The sequence below is a fragment of the Nelumbo lutea genome, chromosome 4 (assembly GCF_056320005.1).
Source record: "Nelumbo lutea isolate HS-2025 chromosome 4, American lotus-T2T, whole genome shotgun sequence".
NCBI classification, from domain to species: domain Eukaryota; kingdom Viridiplantae; phylum Streptophyta; class Magnoliopsida; order Proteales; family Nelumbonaceae; genus Nelumbo; species Nelumbo lutea.
Window position 1 is genome coordinate 23,814,205 of NC_142687.1, and position 22,405 is coordinate 23,836,609.

General features: G+C 38.2%; 1 protein-coding gene across 2 annotated transcripts in view; it reads right to left on the bottom strand.

The window, feature by feature from the left end:
- The window catches only part of LOC148854638 (ARM repeat superfamily protein), a 91,754-nt gene that overhangs the window by 61,485 nt on the left and 7,864 nt on the right, over positions 1-22,405 (bottom strand). For both annotated transcript variants that reach the window (XM_088941477.1, XM_088941476.1), the window contains exons 3-6: positions 17,949-18,106; positions 14,327-14,371; positions 1,558-1,636; positions 1,377-1,450 (exon numbers count right to left, since the gene is read on the bottom strand). In XM_088941477.1, coding sequence (XP_088797603.1) covers positions 1,377-1,450; positions 1,558-1,636; positions 14,327-14,371; positions 17,949-18,106 — 356 coding nt within the window. The remainder of the gene's footprint in view (positions 1-1,376; positions 1,451-1,557; positions 1,637-14,326; positions 14,372-17,948; positions 18,107-22,405) is intronic.

Here is a 22,405-nt window from a genome sequence, read left to right on the forward strand (position 1 = left end):
ATTTTTTAGCACATCTCTAATAGTATATATTTATCATATAAAAAAGTAAGTATGATAAATAAGAAGAATTGCTTATTAATGGTTGAAATGAAATGCAAAATTTAAAAACTACCAAAAAACAAAACCATTTTCCTATTCAAGTGGTGGGTTGATGGTTCAACCTTTTAGGTCAAATGGGTAAAATAAAAATAGAATTACTAAGAAATATAGGAGTTTTTAATAAAAAATATGTATTTATTGTGTCAAAAAAATAAGTGTGGCTAGTAAAATTATTTTTATTAATGATGAAAATAGAATAGAAACTTAAACTAACTCTAAAGAAAACTATTTTCTATCTAAGTAGTGGTCAACAATCCATAGGGATCTACTTAGGTGAGCCCAGCCCAATGACCTAGCTCTAGTAATTATAAAAACATTTAAAATAAAAATCAGATTAAATTAGGATAGAGAATAAGATAAAGTATAAACCTGTTAGTACTATATATATTCTACACCTCATGTATTATATGCCTGTAGCCAATACATACAAATAAAAGATAAGAAAAAAGAAAAAAATTAAATTAAGAGTTATAAGATAAGCATAAGCACATTAGTATAATATAAATATATGTGCAAAATTTTTAAGATATTGTACTTGTAAAGAAGTATATCAAATGAGGAAGCATACAAGGATAAGTGTATAAATAGCATGTACATGTACATTGAATTAATTTACTAACCTAAAAAAACAAAAAAGCATGTGATATTGATGAAATAAATGCTTTTAGTTTTTATGTCCATTAATCTGTTATAATTTGATAACGTGCAAGGCCTTTCATTAACTACGCAATTACACTTCCAATAATGTTTCATTAACATATTCTGTGCATGCTTTTGGCTTTTAAATCCATTAATCTTCTATAATTATATATATATATATGACTAAGCAATTACACTTCCGGCAATGTTTCATTAACAAACTCAATGTTCTAGTAACCTTTCCCTGATTTTTCAATATTTTCCAGATATCGTAGCAAAAAAAAGAGCTTTTGAAACATCCATCAATATCAAATTGCAAAAGATGGGGCCACATGGGCTCCTTCGGAACCTACTCCCATGTCCTCTTTTGCTCAAAAAGAGTACCATTATACAAGTGCAAATAAATGATCTAAGCAGAGTTTTGCAAAGTGGGAACTTTAATAACAACTTTTAAGCAGCAGCACATGATATGCAAATTGCAGACAGTAATTATCATATGACAATCATAATGTCCTTGTTCAAAGACCCTCATAAGAATCATTAGAGATGATCAAAAACTTTTATAAAAAAGAAATAAGCAATAGAGTAAGCACCTTCTCTGTTTAAATAGAGTTCTATTTAAACCTATATTTACTTACTTGAACACATGAACAACATCCCTTACAAGATACTTCTGCAAATACATCATGATACAAGACCATGACGTAAAAATCTGCAACATCAGAGGTGCCAAATAAATATTAAACGTGGTTTTCAGATGAGTAAATATATGCATTTGAGAACAGGAAAATAAAAAGACAAGAACATCTACTCATTTACCTGCTCAAGGATTTCTGGTTCCCTTTCAGCACCATCTTTAAGGAGAGACACTATGCAATCGGTGATCCTCTGCAGAAAGCTGCAAAAGAGAAATGAGAGCAAGGAATCAGCTAACAAAGAAGTTAACAGAGTTTTAAACTAAAAGCACTTAACAAAAAAGGAAAAAAATAATTAAAAATCCACGTAAGAACAAGAACACCTAACAGAAATTTTAGATTACAATTCATGCTTATACAGGGTTATCCAAACTGGAAAGACACACAAGGAACACATACACACATGCATATGAGCTATAAATTGTGATGACAATATTATTATCCGAAGAAGGGACTACATTATGGCCAGTTAAAATCATCTAAAAATGTGCTTATAAAAATAAATCTTAACTGTGAAAGTTTTCTCGAAGATCAAATCAACCCAAGAGTTGATCAAAAGATTCAAATGATTTTTTTGTTTGATCAACAACAGAAACTTTCATTAATAAAAAAGGGGGAGCACAAAGGAGACTAGGGGAGGGGTAAACTCTCTTAATCCTCTCCTTTTTTTTAGAAAGGTTAACTGATATTTTATTAAGAGTTAACTGAGAAAAGTTAACAAAGTACAAGGCCTTAGAAGGCAAAAACAGAATTACACAGGCAGAGAAACATCAGAAAACATAATACCTCTATGGGCTCCAGATTTAGCTAAGCTGTCAGCTACAGTATTTAGTTCCCTAGGAATCCAAACAACCTTCGCACTCAGAGAATTCAAAATATCTCTAGCTTCAGTCAGCAGATGAGCAAGCCTCCAAGGTCCTCCAGTCTTCTGCCTTAGCTAATTTATTAGCTAAATCACCTTCGATGGATAAAGAGGAAAGGCCTAACATTTTGACGTAACAGAGACCTGTGAGGGCAGCTAAGATCTCTGCCTTGGTAGCACCTGCTCACCCAATCAGTCCACTGAAAGCCCAAAAGATGCCCCCCCTCCCACAGGTTACTCCGCTAATTCCTGCTTTGCCTGTGGATCCTTGGGCACTACCATCAAAGCTTAGCGTTATCATATTCTCCTCCTGAGAACGAATTGTTTGAGTAAAGCCATTTCCAGGAGATGTGTAGAGTTCTACTAAGTTACCCTGCAGGTCATTTAGGGAAATACCTTTGAAGATTTCAGAATTAATAGCTCAGCTGTTACAGAGGAAGGTAATATGAGAAATTAGGTCCTTGATATTTCTGGTTTTGTTTTCAAAAGTTCTATAGTTTCTTTCTTCCCAGACACCCCAGATTACTGCATGGGTCCCCGTACTCCAGTAGATCTTGCCCCTACTTCCAAGGCCTTTGCAGTGCCACTGTTGCAGAAGATCCATAACTTGTTCAGTAAAAGATCCACTAAGTTGAAAAAGAAATACCAGATCTTCCTTGTTATTGGACAGTGCAGAAAAAGGTGCTCCACTGTCTCACCACTATTGAGACAGGGGGAAAACGTGAGGAGAGATACATCTGCCTCTGAGCTTCTTCTGTAACACACCACAGGTGTTTAGCTTCCTTAAGCAGGCCTCCCATAGGAAAAAGGACACTCTCGGGGGAATATGTGAATCCCAGACCTTCTTAACTAGGAAGGTGGTAACCTGACCTTCTGAAACTATTCTTGAAATAGGAGTTGGTAGTGAACTTGCCACTTGGGTTAGGCTTCCAAATCCGAAGGTCGGGGGTAATGGGGGAGATGTAGGCCTCACTTAGAGAGTTTATGAGGTCTGCAATTTCTGTAAGTTCTACCTCTCTCAGAGGCCTTCTTAGGTTCAGGTTCCAATTAATTCTTAAGGGAGAATAGCTTAGGCAATTGGAAACTGTGGCATCATGGGATTGTGAGAGATTAAGATTCTGGGGAAAGAGAGTGCAAGGGAAGAATCTCCCCACCAGAGGTCAGTCCAAAACTTAATTTTGCTCCCATTTCCCACTTGGTATCTAACAAAAGCAATGAAAAGAGAGTAGGTAGAGGAAATACCTTTCCAGGGATTTGTTGCTTTTACTCGGGTCAAGTGAACCTTGCTATCCCAACCATTGGCATCCCTCCCATAGTTTCTGTTAATGATTGTCATCCAAATTGCTTCAGCCTCGAGGGGTATCTCCATAACCATTTCCCAAGGAGGGCAACATTCCTTTCATCGATATGCCCCATACCCAGTCCACCAGCCCTCTTTGGCCTAGATACTTGTTTCCTGCAAACTAAGTGGCTATGCTTCCTCTTGTCACCACCTCCATCCCATAAGAAACCACGTTGAAGCTTCTCTAACTTGTTTTTTATTTTTCCTGGGATTTGAAAGACTGAAAGGAAGTAGAGGTCGGCAGGTTAGAGAAAAAGATAGCTAATCATTAGAGTAACATAAGTCTGCCACCTTTGGAGAGAGAATTTTGTCCAGGTAGCTAATCTTTTCTCATACTTCTCCACCACCGACCGTCCCAAAAGTTTTGGCTCCTCGAATTCCAACCTAGCGACATTCCCAGGTAGGAAATGGGAAGGCTTTCCGCTCTACAACCCAACAGCTCCTTATACGTGTCTAAGAGGGGTTCATCCACATTTATTTCCACAATACTGCTCTTACAGAAGTTAACTAAAGCCCAGTCACCAGTTCAAAGCATCTTAGCACCTGTTTGAGATTTGAAGATATTTTCCCAATCAGCATCCAAAAATAAAATTATGTCATCTGCATACATTAGATGAGAAACTTGAACTCTTTCCTTTCCAACTTTGAAACCTTTTAGAAGGTTTAAATCTTTTGCCTTCTCTATCACGTGACTGAAGATGTCAACTACCAATGTGAAAAGTAAAGGGGAGAGAGGCCAGCCTTGCCTTAAGCCCCAGCTAGCTCTGAAATAACCAGCTGGTTCTCCATTTATCAGAATTAAAAACCAAACAGAATTGGTTCAGCCTTTTATCCAGCTGACCCACGTGCTCCCAAATCCTCTCAGGCGCAGAATCTCCACCAAGCACTTCCAGACCACTTTGTCAAAAGCCTTCTCCAAGTCCAGTTTTATTATTAACCCTGATTTTCCTCTTTTTTTTATGTCTTCCACACATTTGTTAGCCACTAGAATGCTGCCAAATAATCTGCCTCCCTTTCACAAAATAGCCCAAAACAATTGTTGTCTTCCCACCCCTTTTAGCAAGAGTATCCACAAAGGAATTAGCACTTCTTTTTACCCACTGTAACCATAATTGTCAACATGATACCTAGGCGATAAGGCGCCCTTGGAGGCTCGCCTTGCCTAATCGCCAAGCAGTTTTGTATGTTGTGTTATAAAATACTTTTATATTCTTAATTTTTTAAGGTTATAATTAAAAAATAGACATTATTAAACTAAAATATTCATTTTTGTGTTTATATACTAATTTATTTTTATTATTTTCTTATTTGTTAGGGATTAATCAAAACAAACATTGCTAACTGCTGTACTGAACCCTCAAAGACTTCAAAACCTGAACGCTTAAAAATTTTTTGATCAGCAAAACAAAAGATTCATTAATTAGAAAAATCAAGTACAACAAGAAGTTGTGGCAGACAAGAATTCCACATCGTCCACTAAATACATCACAGCCCCAAGCAAACCCAAAAACAATCCCTTTAATTACAACACAGCCCAAAAAGTAACCCAACAGAAACATCCTACTAACTAAAATATAGCCCAAAACATAGATTGTCTTAGAACTCCTTGCTTAGCTAGACCATCAGCCATGCTGTTAGCTGATATTCTAATCCATCTTATTTGAATCACCATATATGTAGAAGCCTGTTTGAAGCACCTGAGCTCATTCCTTCCGCCAAATTATTCCCTCCCCTTTCTTCAGCCGGTTTACCACAGTTTTTGAGTCCCATTCAACAATCAACCAATCAATCCCCACTTCTTTAGCTTTTTCAACACCAAATACTGCTGCCTTCATTTCTGAGCTCACTACATCACCTTGCTGAATAGGACCTGAGAACATGGCTAGCATATCTCCATTCTCTCCCCTTATTACCCCACCAATGCCCAATGGCCCCAGATTTCCAAAACAGCTGCCATAAAAATTTAGTTTCTTCCACCCAGCATCCGGAGGGAACCATGATGCAATCACAATAGACCTGAACAAGGTTCTAAATATCGATGCACCTGATCCACTGGTAGGGGCATATCGGGCAGTATCGGTACTTTTTTTACTTTTTTTACTTTTTAAATTTTTTTCAAATCCGGCTTAAGGTTCCTCCACCCCCTGAACCGGTCAAAACCCCGATACACCCTCTGTAAGGGCATATCGGAGTGCTCCCGATACGATACGTATCAGCTGATACGTGTCGATTTTTTGAACCTTGGACCTGAAAAAGTCTTGTCTTAAAATCAGCAAATAAATTTAGTGTTTTCACCCAATGTGACACCCTTAGAGTTATCGCTTCAATTACAGCTCTTTTGCTTCTTTCTTTGTCATCAAAGATCCTCGAATTTCTTTCTTCCCAAATTGTCCAAGCAATTGCTGCTCTAGTGCATCTTCCCATAATTCTGCCTCTCCTTTTAGAACACCTAAAGGTGTGAGAGCTAAAAAGGCTTCCAAAATTAGCGGAAGGAATCCATCTGCAACCAAACAAAGAGGAAAACCACTCCCAAATGAAGTTAGAAAAAGGACAGGAAATTAAAAGATGAAAGGTAATCTCACCATTCAGCTTACACAAGGAGCATAAATCTGGGGACAAGCACCAATTTGGTCTTTTTCTCTAAAACATATCATAGGTATTGATGGAGCCATGAAACACTTCCAAACAGAAAGCACTATAATTAAGAGGAATGGGGCGAAGCCAAATCTCCTTGACAAGGAAAGATTGAGAGGAGGATATGGCAACAATAGAGTTCAAGAAGGATTTGCAAGAGAAGGACCCGGATTGATCAAGTGCCCAAACTCTAGAGTCTGAACCACTGCCCCCCCAAAACCACAACGTTCAACAAGTTAGCCAAAGCGGAGACACTAGACAATTCAGATTCTCTCATATTTCTAGCAAAACCCAGATTCCAACTTGAGCTTGTAGGTAAAGAGGAAGAGCTAATAAAATCACTAATGGGTTTTCTTGAGACCGGAAAGAGCAAAAAGGGAAGGGAACACTTTGGACAAGGGGGAATCCCCAATCCAAATGTCCTCCTAAAGTCTTATTTTTCTGGCCCAAAACCAAATCATACCTAATGTGGGGAAGGAACAAAGGAAGAATGTCATGGATGGCTTTCCATGGAGCAGCCAAAGTAGCTCTATGCAAACAGTCTGCATCCCAATCATTGCTTGACAGCCCATGGATACTTGAGATAACTCTAGTCCATAATTTCTCATTTTCTTTAGGGAATCTCCAAAGCCATTTACTTAACAAAGCCATATTTTTCAATTTCACATTTCCTATTACCAAACACCCTTCACCTTTCAATTGTCCCACCTTTTCCCACCTAACCAAATGACCTTTTTTCCCTTCCCCAGGCTCCCACAAAAAGTCCCTCATGATCTTCTCGATTATTTTTATCACAACTCGGGGCATCCTAAAAACCGACATGTAATAAACCAGAAGATTAGTCGAAGTGGACTTTATCAATGTGATTCTCCCTCCCAAAGAAATACAATTCCTTTTCCAACTTGCCAACCTTTTTTCAAACCTTTCCACTACTAGATTCCAAAAGGTAACCGATATAGGGTTTCCACCAAGGGGCAATCCCAAATAACACAAAGGCCACTCTCCTTTTTAACAACCCAACAAATCAGCCAAAGCTATCAAGGCACCTTCTTCTAAATTGATACCAGCCACTAGAATCTTAGACCAATTGATTTTCAAATTGGAAATCCTCTCACAACAAGCTTTAAATTTTCTACACCTTCTTGGCTCTCCCCATCATAGAAGACCAGAATATCATCTACAAACTGCAAGTATGAGACCAAAACTCTCTCTCTCTCCCAACTATCCTTGTCTAGGGCCTCCGGTCCCTTCAATGAAATCAACTGCAGTACCATTCACAAGGACAGAAAAATGACTTGTTTGCAAACAACCTTTGATCCACTTACACCAGAATTCCCCAAACCCACACCTTCTCATGATGTCAGTCAAGAAATCCCAGTCCACTAGATCATAGGCCTTCGCCAAATCCAATTTAATTGCTACCCCCTTCCCCTTTCGCCTTTTTTGAGCCTCCACACACTCGTGACTAGAACTTGAGCAATAATTTTCCTATATTGAATGAAGTCTCCTTGGTATTGGGAAATGATAGAGGGAAGCGCCTTTTTAAGCCTTAGAGACAAAAACTTGGCAATTACCTTATAGATGCTAGTCACTAAACTTACAGGTCTAAAATATCTAGGTTGGGTGGCGTCTTGCTTCTTTGGGATCAAAGCTAAGAAGGTTGAATTCATCCCTGGTCTAATTACTCCTCTTCTATGAAATTCCTTGAACACTTTCATCAAATCATTTTTTTTATTATCTCCCAACAGTCTTGATAGAAAGCCATTGTGAATCCATCAGGCCAGGAGCCTTAGATGCATCCATAGAAAACATGGCTTCTTTGACCTCAAGTTCCTCAAAGTTCTTCTCCAAAGACAGTACCTGATTATCTTCCAAACACTCCCATTCTAGTCCATCCAAAGTCCACCTCTCAGTAAATGGCCTAGAAAAAAAATGATATGAACTGATCAGCAAAGGCTTTAGCAATTTCTTCTTGATCTGTGATCTCAGCCCCTCCCACCTAAACTTTTGTCTAATCAACACAGCTTCTTTCTTCCTCTTTCACCTTTTCTTTTCTTCTTTTCCTATAAAAAAAAAAAATAGGGGTTCAGCCCTATATTTTTTAAAATTTTCTTTTCTTTCTTTTTTTTCTTCTCACGAATATGTTGATTTTCTATACTTTAACATGAAGTTTATGCTTTTCTTATGAAAATTATGGATAATTATTAAGGAAATATGGTTGTGGAGCCTAGGGAACTACCATAGGATATATTTTTTTACTTAAAAAAAATCTATTAGCTAGGCGACTAGGTGACAAGGCGCCCCATGTTGCCTAGCCTCGCCTTGGAACCTTGAAAACTATGACTGTAACTGAATTTCCAAACCTTTGCTAGATAATTAAACATTTTTTCCGAGAAAGGTAAAGTATAGTATGCTGGATTAAACATCCTTTCTTCATTAGCAAACTTCAATAGACCATTCTCTTCTTTTTGCAACCATCCTATAACCAGCTTTGAGTCCCCTTCAACAATAAGCTTGTGACAGTTCAGCTCTTTTGCCTTCTCTATTCCTTCCATCACTGCCAAGATCTCAGCTCGAAGCGAATCACCTACACCAATAGGACCTGAATATATAGCAATGACTTTTTTATCAATAACAATTTCATTAATTCACCATAAGAATAGTCACAAAAGGAAGACAAACACACTTATCTTCCAAGAACAACAAAGGACCTCAAGAAAGAAAGAAAAAGAATAGGAAGAAACAATAAAATTACAGTTTAGCCCAAAACATTGAATCCCTTCTGCCCCTTGTTTAGCTAACCCATCAGCCAGAGAATTGGCTGATTCCAAAGATAGAGCAATGACTTTCCCGTCCTCAAATAACTCCTGATTCCAAAGATGAAACAGCAGACCAACCGCTCTCACTACTACACCATCCTCTAAATCAAAATGTCTTGTGTTAAAACCGGGACACCAATTTGAAATAGTGAGAGCCCCTAACTCAGTCTGGAATCTCAGAGCTGCAACTTTAATTTTATCCCCCACAAGATCAAGTAAAGCTTTTCTTTTCTCAAAGGGAGTTAAAATGACCATACCTTTTAGCTACAATTCCTTAATTAAGATGTCAATTAACTTCTTCCGATCTGAAACAACTTATGTAGCTTCGACAACTAGCTTGGAAATCCATTCCTCCTTCCCAACAGTCACTGTTATTTTGCAGTTACCATTAGGATTCACAACCAAAAAGTCATCCTGAGTCTGAACCTGGAACATGTCACTGAGAGCATCTCCCAACTTCTTTTCACAGAAACTTGGCTGCTGTGATTCCTCAACCCATAAGTTCAGAATCTCCTGTACGATGTCGTAAATCAACTTCCAGCCTTGACCATTTCTGCCTTCTGGAAAATAGACCATCTGCAGGACTTCCCTGATCATAGAACTCTGTAAAGTTATGAAACGTCCTTTTGTGTTTCTTCTTGTTTCCACTATATTTTCGTTGTTCTTCCACCAGCACTCTTTTCATATCTTTCTCCCTACTGGAAGAACTCCTTCTAGGAAACTTCCAAACCATTTCAACTTGGTGCCAACTAGCAACATCAACAGTAGCTTTGCTTCCCTAATATTTAAGGCCAATCTCTCATTATATCTTTAGCTCTTCGAAAAGGAAGTTCTTTGCTTCAACCTTCACCGATTTTCTCAATCTCCCATTATATCTTAGCTTCTTGAACACAAGCTAGAAATAACCAAAAGGACTTGGTTTTGGGGCTTCATCTTCAATAATCAGCTGCACATGGAAGATAAAAGATAATAGCTCTTTTTTCAGGACCAAATGGATTTGGGGATTCACTGAGAACAGAAATTCTGGCTCTGTTAGAGGGGGGTGAAAAGGACTATGGAACTAAATATAAACAGGCTGATTATTGAAGGAGATTTGCAGTGGTAATTGGCTGGATAGAGAAGACAAACGATGGGTTAGGGACATACATTAATGAACGAAAGTAACCCAAGTGGTTAACTCAAGGAATGGAAGTGCATATTCAGTGGGTTAAAAGATGTGCAAATTCATTTGCAGACGCTCTGGCTAAACAGGGGGTGGGAAGAAGTAATTTGTTTTAGGCTACACTTTTTGGGGGAGAGGTTTTTTTTTGATAAGTCATATTCCATTAATTCCAAGATCGGTTACATGAAAATCCCTTAGAGAGGCGCGAGGTGCTGCATCTCCATACAGAAAACACAAAAACTACATCAAAAAGTGCATGACTGTTACAAAAGACGCAAGTTACAGTTGTGCCCAGAATAATGTTTCCCTGTTTGTCCCTTGTTTTGCCAAGACATCAGCAAATGCATTAGCTGATCTCCCAACCCACTGTACTGTTACAAACATATTCCTTGTCAGTCATTTGAATTTCTTTATCTCATTCTTGTAGTCCCACGTGACATTCTTCGGATTATTTAACCAGTTCACCACTGTCTTAGAGTCCTCTTCAACCAAAAGCGGCTCCACACCCATTTCTTTTGCAAGAATTATTCCTTGTATTGCAGCTAACAGCTCTGCCCGAATAGAGTTACCAACACCTAAAAAGCCAGAGTATAGTAAGACAGCCTCTCCAGCCTCATTCCTCAGTACACCTCCCAAACCAGAGGGACCCGGGTTGCCCTGGCTACTTCCATCAAAATTCAGCTTCAAAGAACTGTGAGGAGGGGGGACCCAGCTTTGTCATTACCTTTATCTTTGAGGAACAACAACTTGCTACTGATAACCAATCCCTCCAACAGTCAGTAAAGGAGAAATGATCAAACAAATCCAGAATCTTTAACCAATGTATTGCCCTATACAAAATGCAGTCCTTCAAGGTCTGACTGCTTCTCCCCTTTTCTTGGAAGATCCTGGCATTCCTTTCTTCCGAAACTGTCCATAACAAGGCTGCTCGTGCACACCTCCACATTTTCCTTCCTCTTTTATGGGGCCAATAGAGCATAGAAGGGTTAAAGATTGTACTTACTTCAGTTGGCATATCCCATCTACACCCAAACAATGATAGAAGCCAAACCCAGAACTCTGCAGTGACACTACAAGATAAAAATAAGTGATAACAGTCCTCACCATGAGATCTGCAAAGAGTGCACTAGTTTTGGAGAAATACATTGGAAGGGTCTTCTCTTTTGTAGGTTATCCACCGTGCTTACTTTACCATGCCACACTTCCCAACACAAAGCCATAACCTTGGGGGGAACCAGTCTACACCAAACTTCTTTGGAAGGGAAACTTTGTCGAGAGGAGATTTGGCATAGGAAATTAAAAAAGGAACCACAAGAAAAAGACCCATTAGGGTGAATGGCCCAAATCCTCTTATCAGGTTTCAAAGGATCCAACCAAACCTTATCAAGGAGACCAAGCAGAGCAGACAAACAATCAATTTCATCCTCCCTTAACCCTCTACGGAAACCAAAGTCCCAAGACAAAGACTACAAATTTAAAATTGAAGAAAGGAATTTTGAAATCACCTCTTTTTTATACAAAGAAATAGAGTACAAGGATGGAAAAAGGTCTTTTAGGGGAAGATCTCCCGCCCAAATGTCCTCCCAAAATTGAATAGAGTTACCAAAACAAGCATCATACCTTATACAACTTAGGAACTGCGGAAGAATTTTGTGAATTGCTTTCCAAGGTGTTGCTAGGATAGCCCTTCTTTTCCTCCACACATTTGTTGGCAACTAGGAACTGATCAATTATTTGTCGTCCTTGGATGAATGACCCTTGGGCCTAACTAATAATGGAGGGAAGGATTTCTTTAATCCTCAAAGACAACAGCTTTGCCAAGATTTTATAGATACTAGTCACCAAACTAATTGGCTTGAAGTCTTTAGGACTGATAGCATCAGATTTCTTTGGAATTAGAGCCAAGAAAGTAGCTTTAATGATTCGGCTGACTATATGCTTATCTGCAAATTCATTAAAAATCTCACAAAGATCATTTTTTATCACATCCCAACAATCTTGGTAAAAGACCATTGTAAAACCATATGGGCCTGGAGCTTTGGAGCTATCCATTAAGAACATCGCCTTCCTAATCTCTTCTTCCTCAAAAGATTCTTTCCATCCACCTAACTTGATCTTCATCCAGACTTGGCCAATCTATCCCTTCCAATTCCAACCTCTCATCCAAGGACCTTCTATAAATCGATTTGAAGTGATCCACAAACTTCCTAGCAATATCTTCCTGATTAGTGAAAACTTTGTATTTCCATCACCTTCCTTGATCCACCTATTCCTCGATTTCTGCTCCAACTTATTTCTTCTCTCAATAAGACCTCTTCTAAATCCTTCTTCAATTGTTTCCTCATGCCTCTATCACCCTCCTCCAATCTAACTTAAGCTTCTCTTTCATCCAGCTCTTATATCCTAGAGATTAGATTCACTTTTTGCTCCTCAATTCTTCAAAAGTGATCCCTATTCCATTCTTTTATTTTGGATCTCAACCCCCACGGTTTCTTATGAAATCTTACCCTTTCCATTTTATTCCCCTCAATTCCTCATTCCACCATAATTTAACTTTACTCACAAAGTCCGGGTGGATTAGCCACATGTTCTCAAACCTAAACGGCCTAGGTCCACCTGTAAAATCTTTCACACCTATTCTTATAGGACAGTGACCCAAGGTTACCCTAGGCAAAGCTCTAGACACCAAGTTTCCCCAATAGTTTTCCCAGTCAACATTAAATATATACCTGTCCAACTTCGACCACAAGGAAGTTTCTTGTAGGTTAGACCAAGTAAATCTAGCTTGTAACAACGAAATTTCCTTTAACTCACAGTCAGCAATAAAGCTATTAAACTTTTTCATGCTAGTTGTAATGGTTTGTTGGGAGTTATTAGTTTCTTTGGAAAAACATATTACATTGAAGTCCCCTCCCAAACACCATGGACCTTCCCATTGCATACAACTCTTCCCACATGTCATTCCTTTCTCTATAGTTATTAGAACTATAGGTATTGGTTAACACCCAAGTGAAGTCATCCTCTGCATTCTTGAATTTGATGGAAACCGAGAACCTCTCTATTAACTCCATTACTTCTATTACATCCTCCTTCCGTAATGTGACAATCCCTCCCGAAGCACCCCAAGAAGGGACTGAGGTCCACCTTACTCCTCTTGACCTCAACACACTCTTCACCCATCTTCTGTCCAACTCCAACAACTTTGTTTCTTGTAACATAACAATGCCAGGCCTTTCCTTTCTAAGTAAATCCTTTATCACCCTCCTTTTCCTTGCACTCCCTAATCCCCTAACATTCCAGCTAACTATTCTCATAGGCACAAATCATGCAAACACCCTCAGTCATAAACCACCACTCCTTACTTCATACCCTTTCTCCTATCACCTCTACTACCAAACTCTATATTCCTTTTGATGTCGCCAATTAATCTTTCCACTTCAGAACGTTTCTTCTTTTCCTTATTCCTTTTTGCCTCACTTTTTGGGGGAGAGCTAAGAGAGTTCACCTACCCCACCTTTATATTTAAACCTTTTTCTTAATTAATGAAAAGTTTTCTGTTACTGATCAAAACAAAAAAAAAAAAAAGATAATAGTCATAAAGATTAAAGACAAAAGTGAGCAGTGAGCACCTACATGGTCTTTCTTTCTATATCCTCACATTGCTTAAAATGTGCATAGCTTAAAATGCACCTCACCTGTGCACCCAGGCAGGGCTTTTCAATCACTGCATGATTCTCTACAAAGAACAAGTTGCCTCAATTGTATTTGAGCTGCATGTTTGGAGCTCCAGTTGGGCTACTACTGGGCTGAGGTTCAACTTGATTAGGGCTAGTATTGAGGGTCATGCCTCTGGTTAGGTTAACCACAACATATCCCAACCTGGTCTGAATTGCAAGCTAAGTACAACAATTCAAGGAATACCTGAAGAAAATCCGGTTGCTCCAGAAAGATAATTTCTGGTGTAAATATAGCAGTGAATAACACCTAATCATTTTATGAATGCAAATGTACAACATGCAGCTCTTTTTTTATTATTAGCAACATGGGTTCAAGCAGAAATAGAAAAGAACTTACGGACAAAAATCTTCGAGGAGATCTCTCGATAAAGCTGCAATCAACCTGTCAAAATAAACAACAGATTACTTCTCTCAACCATATTATCCAAACCAAGAATGAAAAGATAAGGCTCTGCAAAAGAGAAAAGAAATAGGAGGTATATTCTGATTTGCATGCACCTCTTTGTTGATAAGCAGCGTATTATAAATTTTGTTAATAATAAGATGAAAAGCTATGATGTACAAACAGAGTAAGTACAAGAAACCAGAAGTTTACCTACACCTAGCATGCTACTGCTACCCTACACCCTATAACTAAAGAAGAAGCTTCCTACAGCTTGCCCGAGTAACCCAAGTTCCTGTTTTAACATGTCTCTACTCTCAAAAGCATTGCATTAGCTTCACTATTTTGTTTACCACTGTCATTTTTCTTGTTGGTTACCATTGCCATATTTTTCCTTTAAGCTGTGTTTGGTTTGAAAGAAAAGGTAGGGTAAGGAAGGGAAAGGTAGGGAAACCAGTACAAACATTGTATAGCTTGCCATACCTTTTCTTTCATTCCGAACACAGCCTTAAAGGTTTCTGGTTTCCACAAGAATATTTGTCAAGCCAGGATGATCCCATCAAAAGAATCCACTATGGAAAACAATCCATTAGCTCACTTCTTTTGTTTATCATCTAGTTTGTAATGTTTTTTTTTTTTTTTTTTTTTTTTGGGGGGGCGGGGAGAGGGGGTGCTTCCAAGGATCAAAGTATCAATAAACCCGATATGCACAAACTTGTGTATCAGGTGTTTTGATAACTGTTATGGGCCCGCGAATAGGATCTCGTCACGGGTCGGTCCACGGGGGAAACCCTCTGTTTTCCCTTGTTCCTCCCTGCTCTTGATGAACCTATCTAGGCACCCTAATGGTGATTTGTTCAAGAGATCACCTAACTCTCCTTTACTCTCTTTCTTGACTGAGTATTCGATATCCTCATTCAATAATGGTGTCTCCTTAAATAGGAGATTACAAGAGTCCTAATCTTAGGGAGTCTCCTTGCTGAATAGGGAGACTTCCAATTCTATCTTGCTAAGGATAAGATAAGCTAATCCTAATCTGATAATAAGATAAACTAATCCTAATATGATAATAAGATAAATTAATCCTAATCTGATAACTTACTAACAAGATAAGATAAGAGCAATAGAATAAGATAAGAACAAGTAGGATGATCTAATCTAATCTGGCGGTGGGTCAGGTTCCTGTTGCTGCTGGCGGCGATGGTACGTCTTTCTGAGGAATTCGTCCATAACAATAACACAATCTTTTTTAGTCTTTTTTTTTTCAAAATTGGTCAAGGGATCAGTCTTACACCTACCTACCCCCTGAAAGTGGTCAAAACCCCAAAACCCCGATATTAGAGTATCGGGCTTGCCGATACAATACAGGGTGTATCTATCAAATTTGAACCTTGGGTGCTACCTCATCACTTCCTCCTTCCATTGTACTCGTGTTGTTTTCTGTTTCTCATTAATAAAAAACTTCTTCACCGTTTATTACCCAAAAAATTGTTTACCACCATCATATTTTTCCTTTAAAGTTTCCCTAAGGGATCATATTTGTCAAACCAGGATGATCCCATAGGGAAACAGAATGATACATGTAATCAATGAAAAAGGTTTTCTGATGGTTTTGATGACTAGGCTTGCCTAAAATGAACTTCTTTTCAGGCGCTTGACACAATTTGTCTTGAATATATCACCCATTCTTTTTTCACATGTTAATAAAGTTAATATTGATATAACAATAAAAAAAATGATGCCATCACATCAAGATACTGATATTGATATTAGACCCTTGAGAAAGGTATTATTCAATCCTATGATTTCTTCTCTCCTTTCATGAGGTTCGGTTTAGGAGGTGGTAAACTCATTAAATTTCTGACTGCTCCTTGGTTAGGTCCCCAGCCTCTTTGCTTCGCTTACTCTAATTTCTTTCGGATTGTTATGAGTAAGGATATATCTGTCTCCTCAGTTCTGTCAAGAGGGGAACAAGGTCTCTACTTCTGTAATTACCTTTTTTTTTATGAGTACTTATGAAGTTACCTAATTGAATCAGAAATTCATGAGATCCCATCCCTTTTGTATTCCCTCAATGATATTTTCCTATCCCCCTCTCTCCCTGATAAGTGAATTTGGTCTCTTACTCCTCATGGCATATTTTTCATCAAGCCCTATTTCCAATGTATTATAGCTGGCATTCCATGACTTCCTCATTTCCCGGATAGAAAGCTTTAGCTCTCTCCGGTTCACCCAAGAGTCTCCTCCATTTAGGAGGCTGCTTGTGCGTGAACCAATACATCTCATATCATCAAAAAAAAAGAGAGAGAGAGAGAAGATGTCAGCTTTACGTCTCATATTCTCACCCAATGTTTACATAATGCGCATGATGGAAGGGAAACCCATTGGTTATCTCCTCATTAATTGCATGGTTGTAATGCAGGCCTAGGAAATTTTTTCATGATCTGATGCGTGAATGCAGTTTTCACTGGGTTCCCCCCCCCCCCCAACACAATAGGCGAATTTATAACTCAATGATCTAACTGCACATTAAGGACAAAGGGCATTTATTAGACAGTGATTATACTCCTTTTAAAGGCCTTAGAGGAAGTGTTATGGCCCTGACCAACCCCTGGAGTTGACCTGCAAGCAGTTTAAAGGCATTAATTATGGTAATCTGGATGGAAATCTCATGTAAGTCCTGCACTCCTCTTGTTTTGAACTCCATCTCAGACCTGTGCTGAGTCCTAGGACTGATACAGAATTGATCCTTAAGTATGATGAGAGTTCTAGAAGCCTTTCACGCTAACCAGGAGCTACTGGTATTGGGGGTTCAATAGATATCTAGGTTTTTGAGATTGGGATTTTGGTAGGCTTTAGAAAATGGGATATCTTGTTAACTGTTTTAAATTTTAATATTTAAATGTGGTTATGAGTCAAAAAACAAAGTAAAGAGAACATATGATTACTTAAGCATTTGTAATTCCATCATAATTATCATTACAGAGACAATGAGATGATTGAATCTGTGGACTACTTGCTGATAAATTTCAGCTTTACATATGGCATTTGGATAAATGTTTTTAAGCTATTTGCTCCCAGGAGATGCTGTCCATCTGTAGAGATGTTCTTGAAAGGTTGGTATCTGCATGCAGCATGGCTTGAGTAAGAAAGGAAAATTCATATGACAAATGATTCCAGGGGTCATCTTTTGGGTAATATGGCAGGAGAGGAAATCTAAGGTATTTCAGAACAAAGGCTCCTCAGTTGAGGAAGTATTGCAGAAAATATGGGGCAAATTATATTCCTGGGTAGCAGCACACAGAAAATTTAATAGAGTAGATCAGAGCACACTTTTTGTCTACAAAACTCTTTTGTGAACACCAGGGGTTTGGTGGTAGAAGAATTTTCTTTGCATGTAATGTTTCGAAATTTCCTGTGTACAGCCTCTAGTTGTACAGGGGCTTTTGGTTATTTTAATGATAATATACTTTATCCCATCTCAAGAAAAAATAAAATAATTATCATAAGAGAGAAAGAGAACAAGAAGCAAAGCATTGTGTTAAACAGCAACTGCTTCAATCAAAGGTTGACATACCTGAGTATAGGTTCAAGTGACAATCTCGCCTTGATTTGCAACCTAGAAAGCAGCTTATGCACAATTGTTTCTTTGTGCAACAGAACTTGTGGTAATGTTTGCACCCATGGCATCATTTCCTCATAAAATGAAATGAAGTCCTCTGCAGTGTTTAGTTCCTGGATTATAACATAGAAGAAACTGATTAAATCACTTGACCAAACAAAATCACTAAAATTAGAAACTTTGTTCTATCTTAAACTATTGTGTTAATAAAAAATTAAAAGCAAAACAAATGCCAATTTGGAGAGGGACAGGATTGGTAAGCTTTAGGACAATGAGACCAACCAATAATCTCTTTTTTTTTTGAAATGACCAACCAATAATCGTTCAACTTGGAGATCCATGCATATTGAAGTCCCTTTTTCAGAGAATCTTAATTCAACCACTACTAAAATCTTATAACCAACTGAAAACATAAAATGATTACAAATATATAGCTCTAGTGAAATGATTCTTTTTCTTCCCCTTTTTTTCCTTTTAAACCTGTAACAGTGAGAGTATTGTATCTACTGTTTTCTAATCAAACGCCATCTTGCTTGGTTTTCATAAGAAATTAAGAACACATTTGATTTCAACCAGTTGTACCAAGGTTCTAAGTATCGGAAACATAAGGTGTATCGAAAAGAGAATTTTAAGAGACGTTCTGGGATACACTTACGTAGGAAACTTATCTAAATATTAAAAATGTATATTAATAACAATAAAATAATTTTATATGACCATAAATAAGTTACTTAAACATATAAACCCATACCTCAATGATTTATATAAAGTGTGAGATATAGGGACAAATTGGTAATTGTTGAAAATAATAGAAGTAAAATGTGTATTAATTTTTAGAAATTAATATAATTTCCATTAATATTTATTAACATATAAATTTTAATAATCAATTTAACATTAATTAATAAACATCCATTAAGTCACTTATCAAAAATAAATAAATAAATAAACATCCAATAAGAAGAAAATTTTGCTTAAGAATAAAAATGCATACAATATTGATCAAAAAATAAATAAATATGCATACAATCATTGATAGCAATGTGGAGAGCGACAAGAGCAGCTGTTTTGTGGTCAATTTGGGAAGAAAGAAACAATAGGATCTTTCAAGGATATGAAAGATCTAAGGACCAAGTCATTGATTGCATAACTACCAATGTCATACATTGGCTCAAATCTTCTCCTTTACTCAAAGACTATTCAGATGAGGACTTGTTTAGAGGATGGAACATTGTGGCAAGTTCTTTTTTTGAGAAAATTTAACCAAGATTTATTGAGTGGGGGGGGGGGGGAGACCCCCCTGAAAGTTACAAAGGAGGAAGCTTGTCGCTATACAGATGCTCCAAATACACACCAAATTTAGCTAGGCCATCTGCAGTATGATTGTACTCCCTAGGAATCCAAACTAAGTTAACATTCAATCCATCCAAAGAATCCCAAGCTTCAGTCAGATAGTGATAAAGTCTCCAAGGGCCCCCTTTTTTGTCTCTTAACCATTTTATTGTATTTGCTGAATCACCAGCAATGATCAAATTCTGAATACCCATATTCTTAATTATCCTGATTCCGGTGAGAGCAGCCATCACTTCAGCCTTTGTGGAGTAGCCCAACCGATTGGGCCACTAAAAGTCCAGCAGATATTACCCCTTTCGTCCCTTACTGTACCACCAATACCTGCAAAGCCCGGATTGCCTAAGGCACAACGGTCAAAATTAAGGGTTATCACACCTTCACTGATGGAAACGGGATGCGTCAAGGGAGTTTGCTGAGGATGAGGCAGAAACAGAAAGGGGTGAATATTTCTGATAATATCATTGACTGAAAGTCCTTTAAATAGATCTAAATTCACCGACCAAAGGATGCAAAGATAGGTAATATCTGAGATTATCTCCTCCAAGGTTCTGCTTTTATTGTCAAAGACACAGGTGTTTCTTTCATCCCAAACGCCCCACATTACTGCATGAGGCACTGATTGCCAAAAGACTTTACCCCTTTTGCTAAGCCCTATTCCTTGCCATTGATTCAAGTTGTCCATAATGTGTTTTGGAAAAGCCCAGCTGTACCCTGCCATATTCAAGAAATGGGACCATATCCTTCGAGTGAAGCTGCAATGAAGAAGGATGTGATCTGCAGATTTACCCTCACTGAGACATAAAATACAAACATGAGGAGAAATGGAGCGTCTTCCCAAAAGTTTTTTTGGAAGGAGATCACAGGTATTAACTTTCTAGAGACAGGCTACCCATACAAAGAAGCAAATTCTTGAGGGGATGTGGCTGCACCAAATTTTCTTGTAAGGAAAAGAGGGATGCTGATCTTCAGCAATCAAAGCCCTGAACATAGACTTCGAAGAGAATTCGCCATTTGGAGTCTTCTAAGGTGGAGGTTTAAAGACTTCTCAGCGGACTGGTTTGGGAGGCAATCAAAAATAGAGGCTTCTTGGACAAGGGTGAGGTTAAACAGCCTAGGGAAAGAGGCATCCAGGGTAGATTCCCCCCACCAAAGATCTTTCCAGAATTTAATTTTAGAACCATTTCCCACTTTATACCTTATAAAGGGAAAGAAAGAAGTATGAATGGAACATATACCTTTCCAAGGATTGATGGCCTTTATCCTGTTCAAATGGAGATTGCAATCCCACCCGTTTGTATTTCGCCCATATTTACTTGAGATGACAGCAGCCCAAAGAGCATTAGGTTCTTTCGGAAATCTCCAGAGCCATTTGCCTAGAAGAGAGGAATTTTTCTCTTCAAGTTGTCCAATACCCAAACCGCCTTCCTCTTTTGGTCTGCATACTTGTTTCCAACTGACTAAATGGTTTCTCTTATCTCCACCACCTTCCCAAAGAAAATTCCTTTGAAGCTTCTCAATCTGATTTCTGACTTTGGTCGGAATCTGGAAGACAGAGAGAAAGCAGACCGGCAGATTTGATAAGGAGGCCTTTAAGAGAGTCAGCCTACCCCCTTTGGAGGGATAACACTTTTTCCAAGTCGATAGTTTCTTCTCGCATTTCTCCAACACAGGACTCCAAAAGTTAAGGGATTTTGGAGTCCCTCCAAGAGGCATCCCAAGGTAGGTAATGGGGATATTCTCCACTTTGCACCCCAATAAAGATTTGAAATTTTCTAGAAGATCCACTTCCACTGAGTTGATAGCCACAATACTGCTTTTGCAGAAATTAACTCTCATACCAGTGAAAATCTCGAAACATTCAATTACCATTTTAGTGTTTGTGATGTTGGTTATAGAGGCATCTAAGAATAGGATTATGTTGTCGGCGAACTGTAAGTGAGAGATGTGAAGTTTATCCCTACCCACTTCAAAACCTTTCACCAAGTTGAAAAGAATTGACTTGTCAAAGAGATAATTAAATATATCCATCACCAAAATGGAAAGTATGCCTTGAAATAACCTTTCACTTCACCATTTATCAATACTGAAAACCATGGAGAGCCAATACAACCTTTAATCCACCTGATCCAGTTTCTCCCAAAACCTTCTAGCCTTAAGCAATCAAGAATGCAGTCCTAATCCACTTTGTCGTACGCCTTCTCAAGATCAAGTGTCACAAGGACCCCCGGGATCCCAGAGGATTTTCTGTCTTCTACACACTCATTTGCAATAAGAATGCCGTCCACAATTTGTCTTCCTTTAACAAAAGCTAATTGATTTGGGGAAATTAGATCTTCAAGGACTTCATTAAGTCTGTTGGCCAGAACCTTCGCCAAAATTTTGTATTTGCTCCCAACCAAACTTGTGGGTCTAAAGTCTTTAACTTCCAAAACTCCCCCTTTCTTAGGGATGAGGCAGAGAAAGGTAGAGTTAAGGCCCTTGTTAACAATGGCGGATGAATTGAAGTTCCTGAAAAACTCCACGAGATCTGACTTTACAATTTCCCAACATTTTTGGAAGAAAAGGATAGGGAAGACACCCAGCCCTAGAGCCCTATCACCGTTCATGCTGAAAATAGTCTTCTTGACTTCTTCCCTCTTCAAAACTTATTTCCAACCAATCCCTCTTTTCAACTAAAAGGGTACTGCCATCCCAATTAAATATTGTGAATTGATTTTCACTATCCTTGGAGTTAAGGTTTTTAAAGAAAGAAAGGAAAGCTTCAGAAATTGTCTCAGGATTCTCCACTTCTCTCTGATTAAGATTGAGCTTAGAAATAAAATTCTTCCTACTTCTTCCCAAGGCATAGGTGTGAAAAAATCTGGAATTATTGTCCCCTTCTTTCAACCATCTCATTCTTGATCTTTGTCTTCAATGGATCTCTTCCCTTCTAACTAGCTGCTCCCAATCCTTTCTTAATTCTGCTCTTTTATTTCTGTTTAAGGCATTGAGGGTCCCATTTTGCTCTCTATTGTCCAAGTCCTCTAATTCCAAAAGTATTCTTTTTTTTCTCTTCTTCA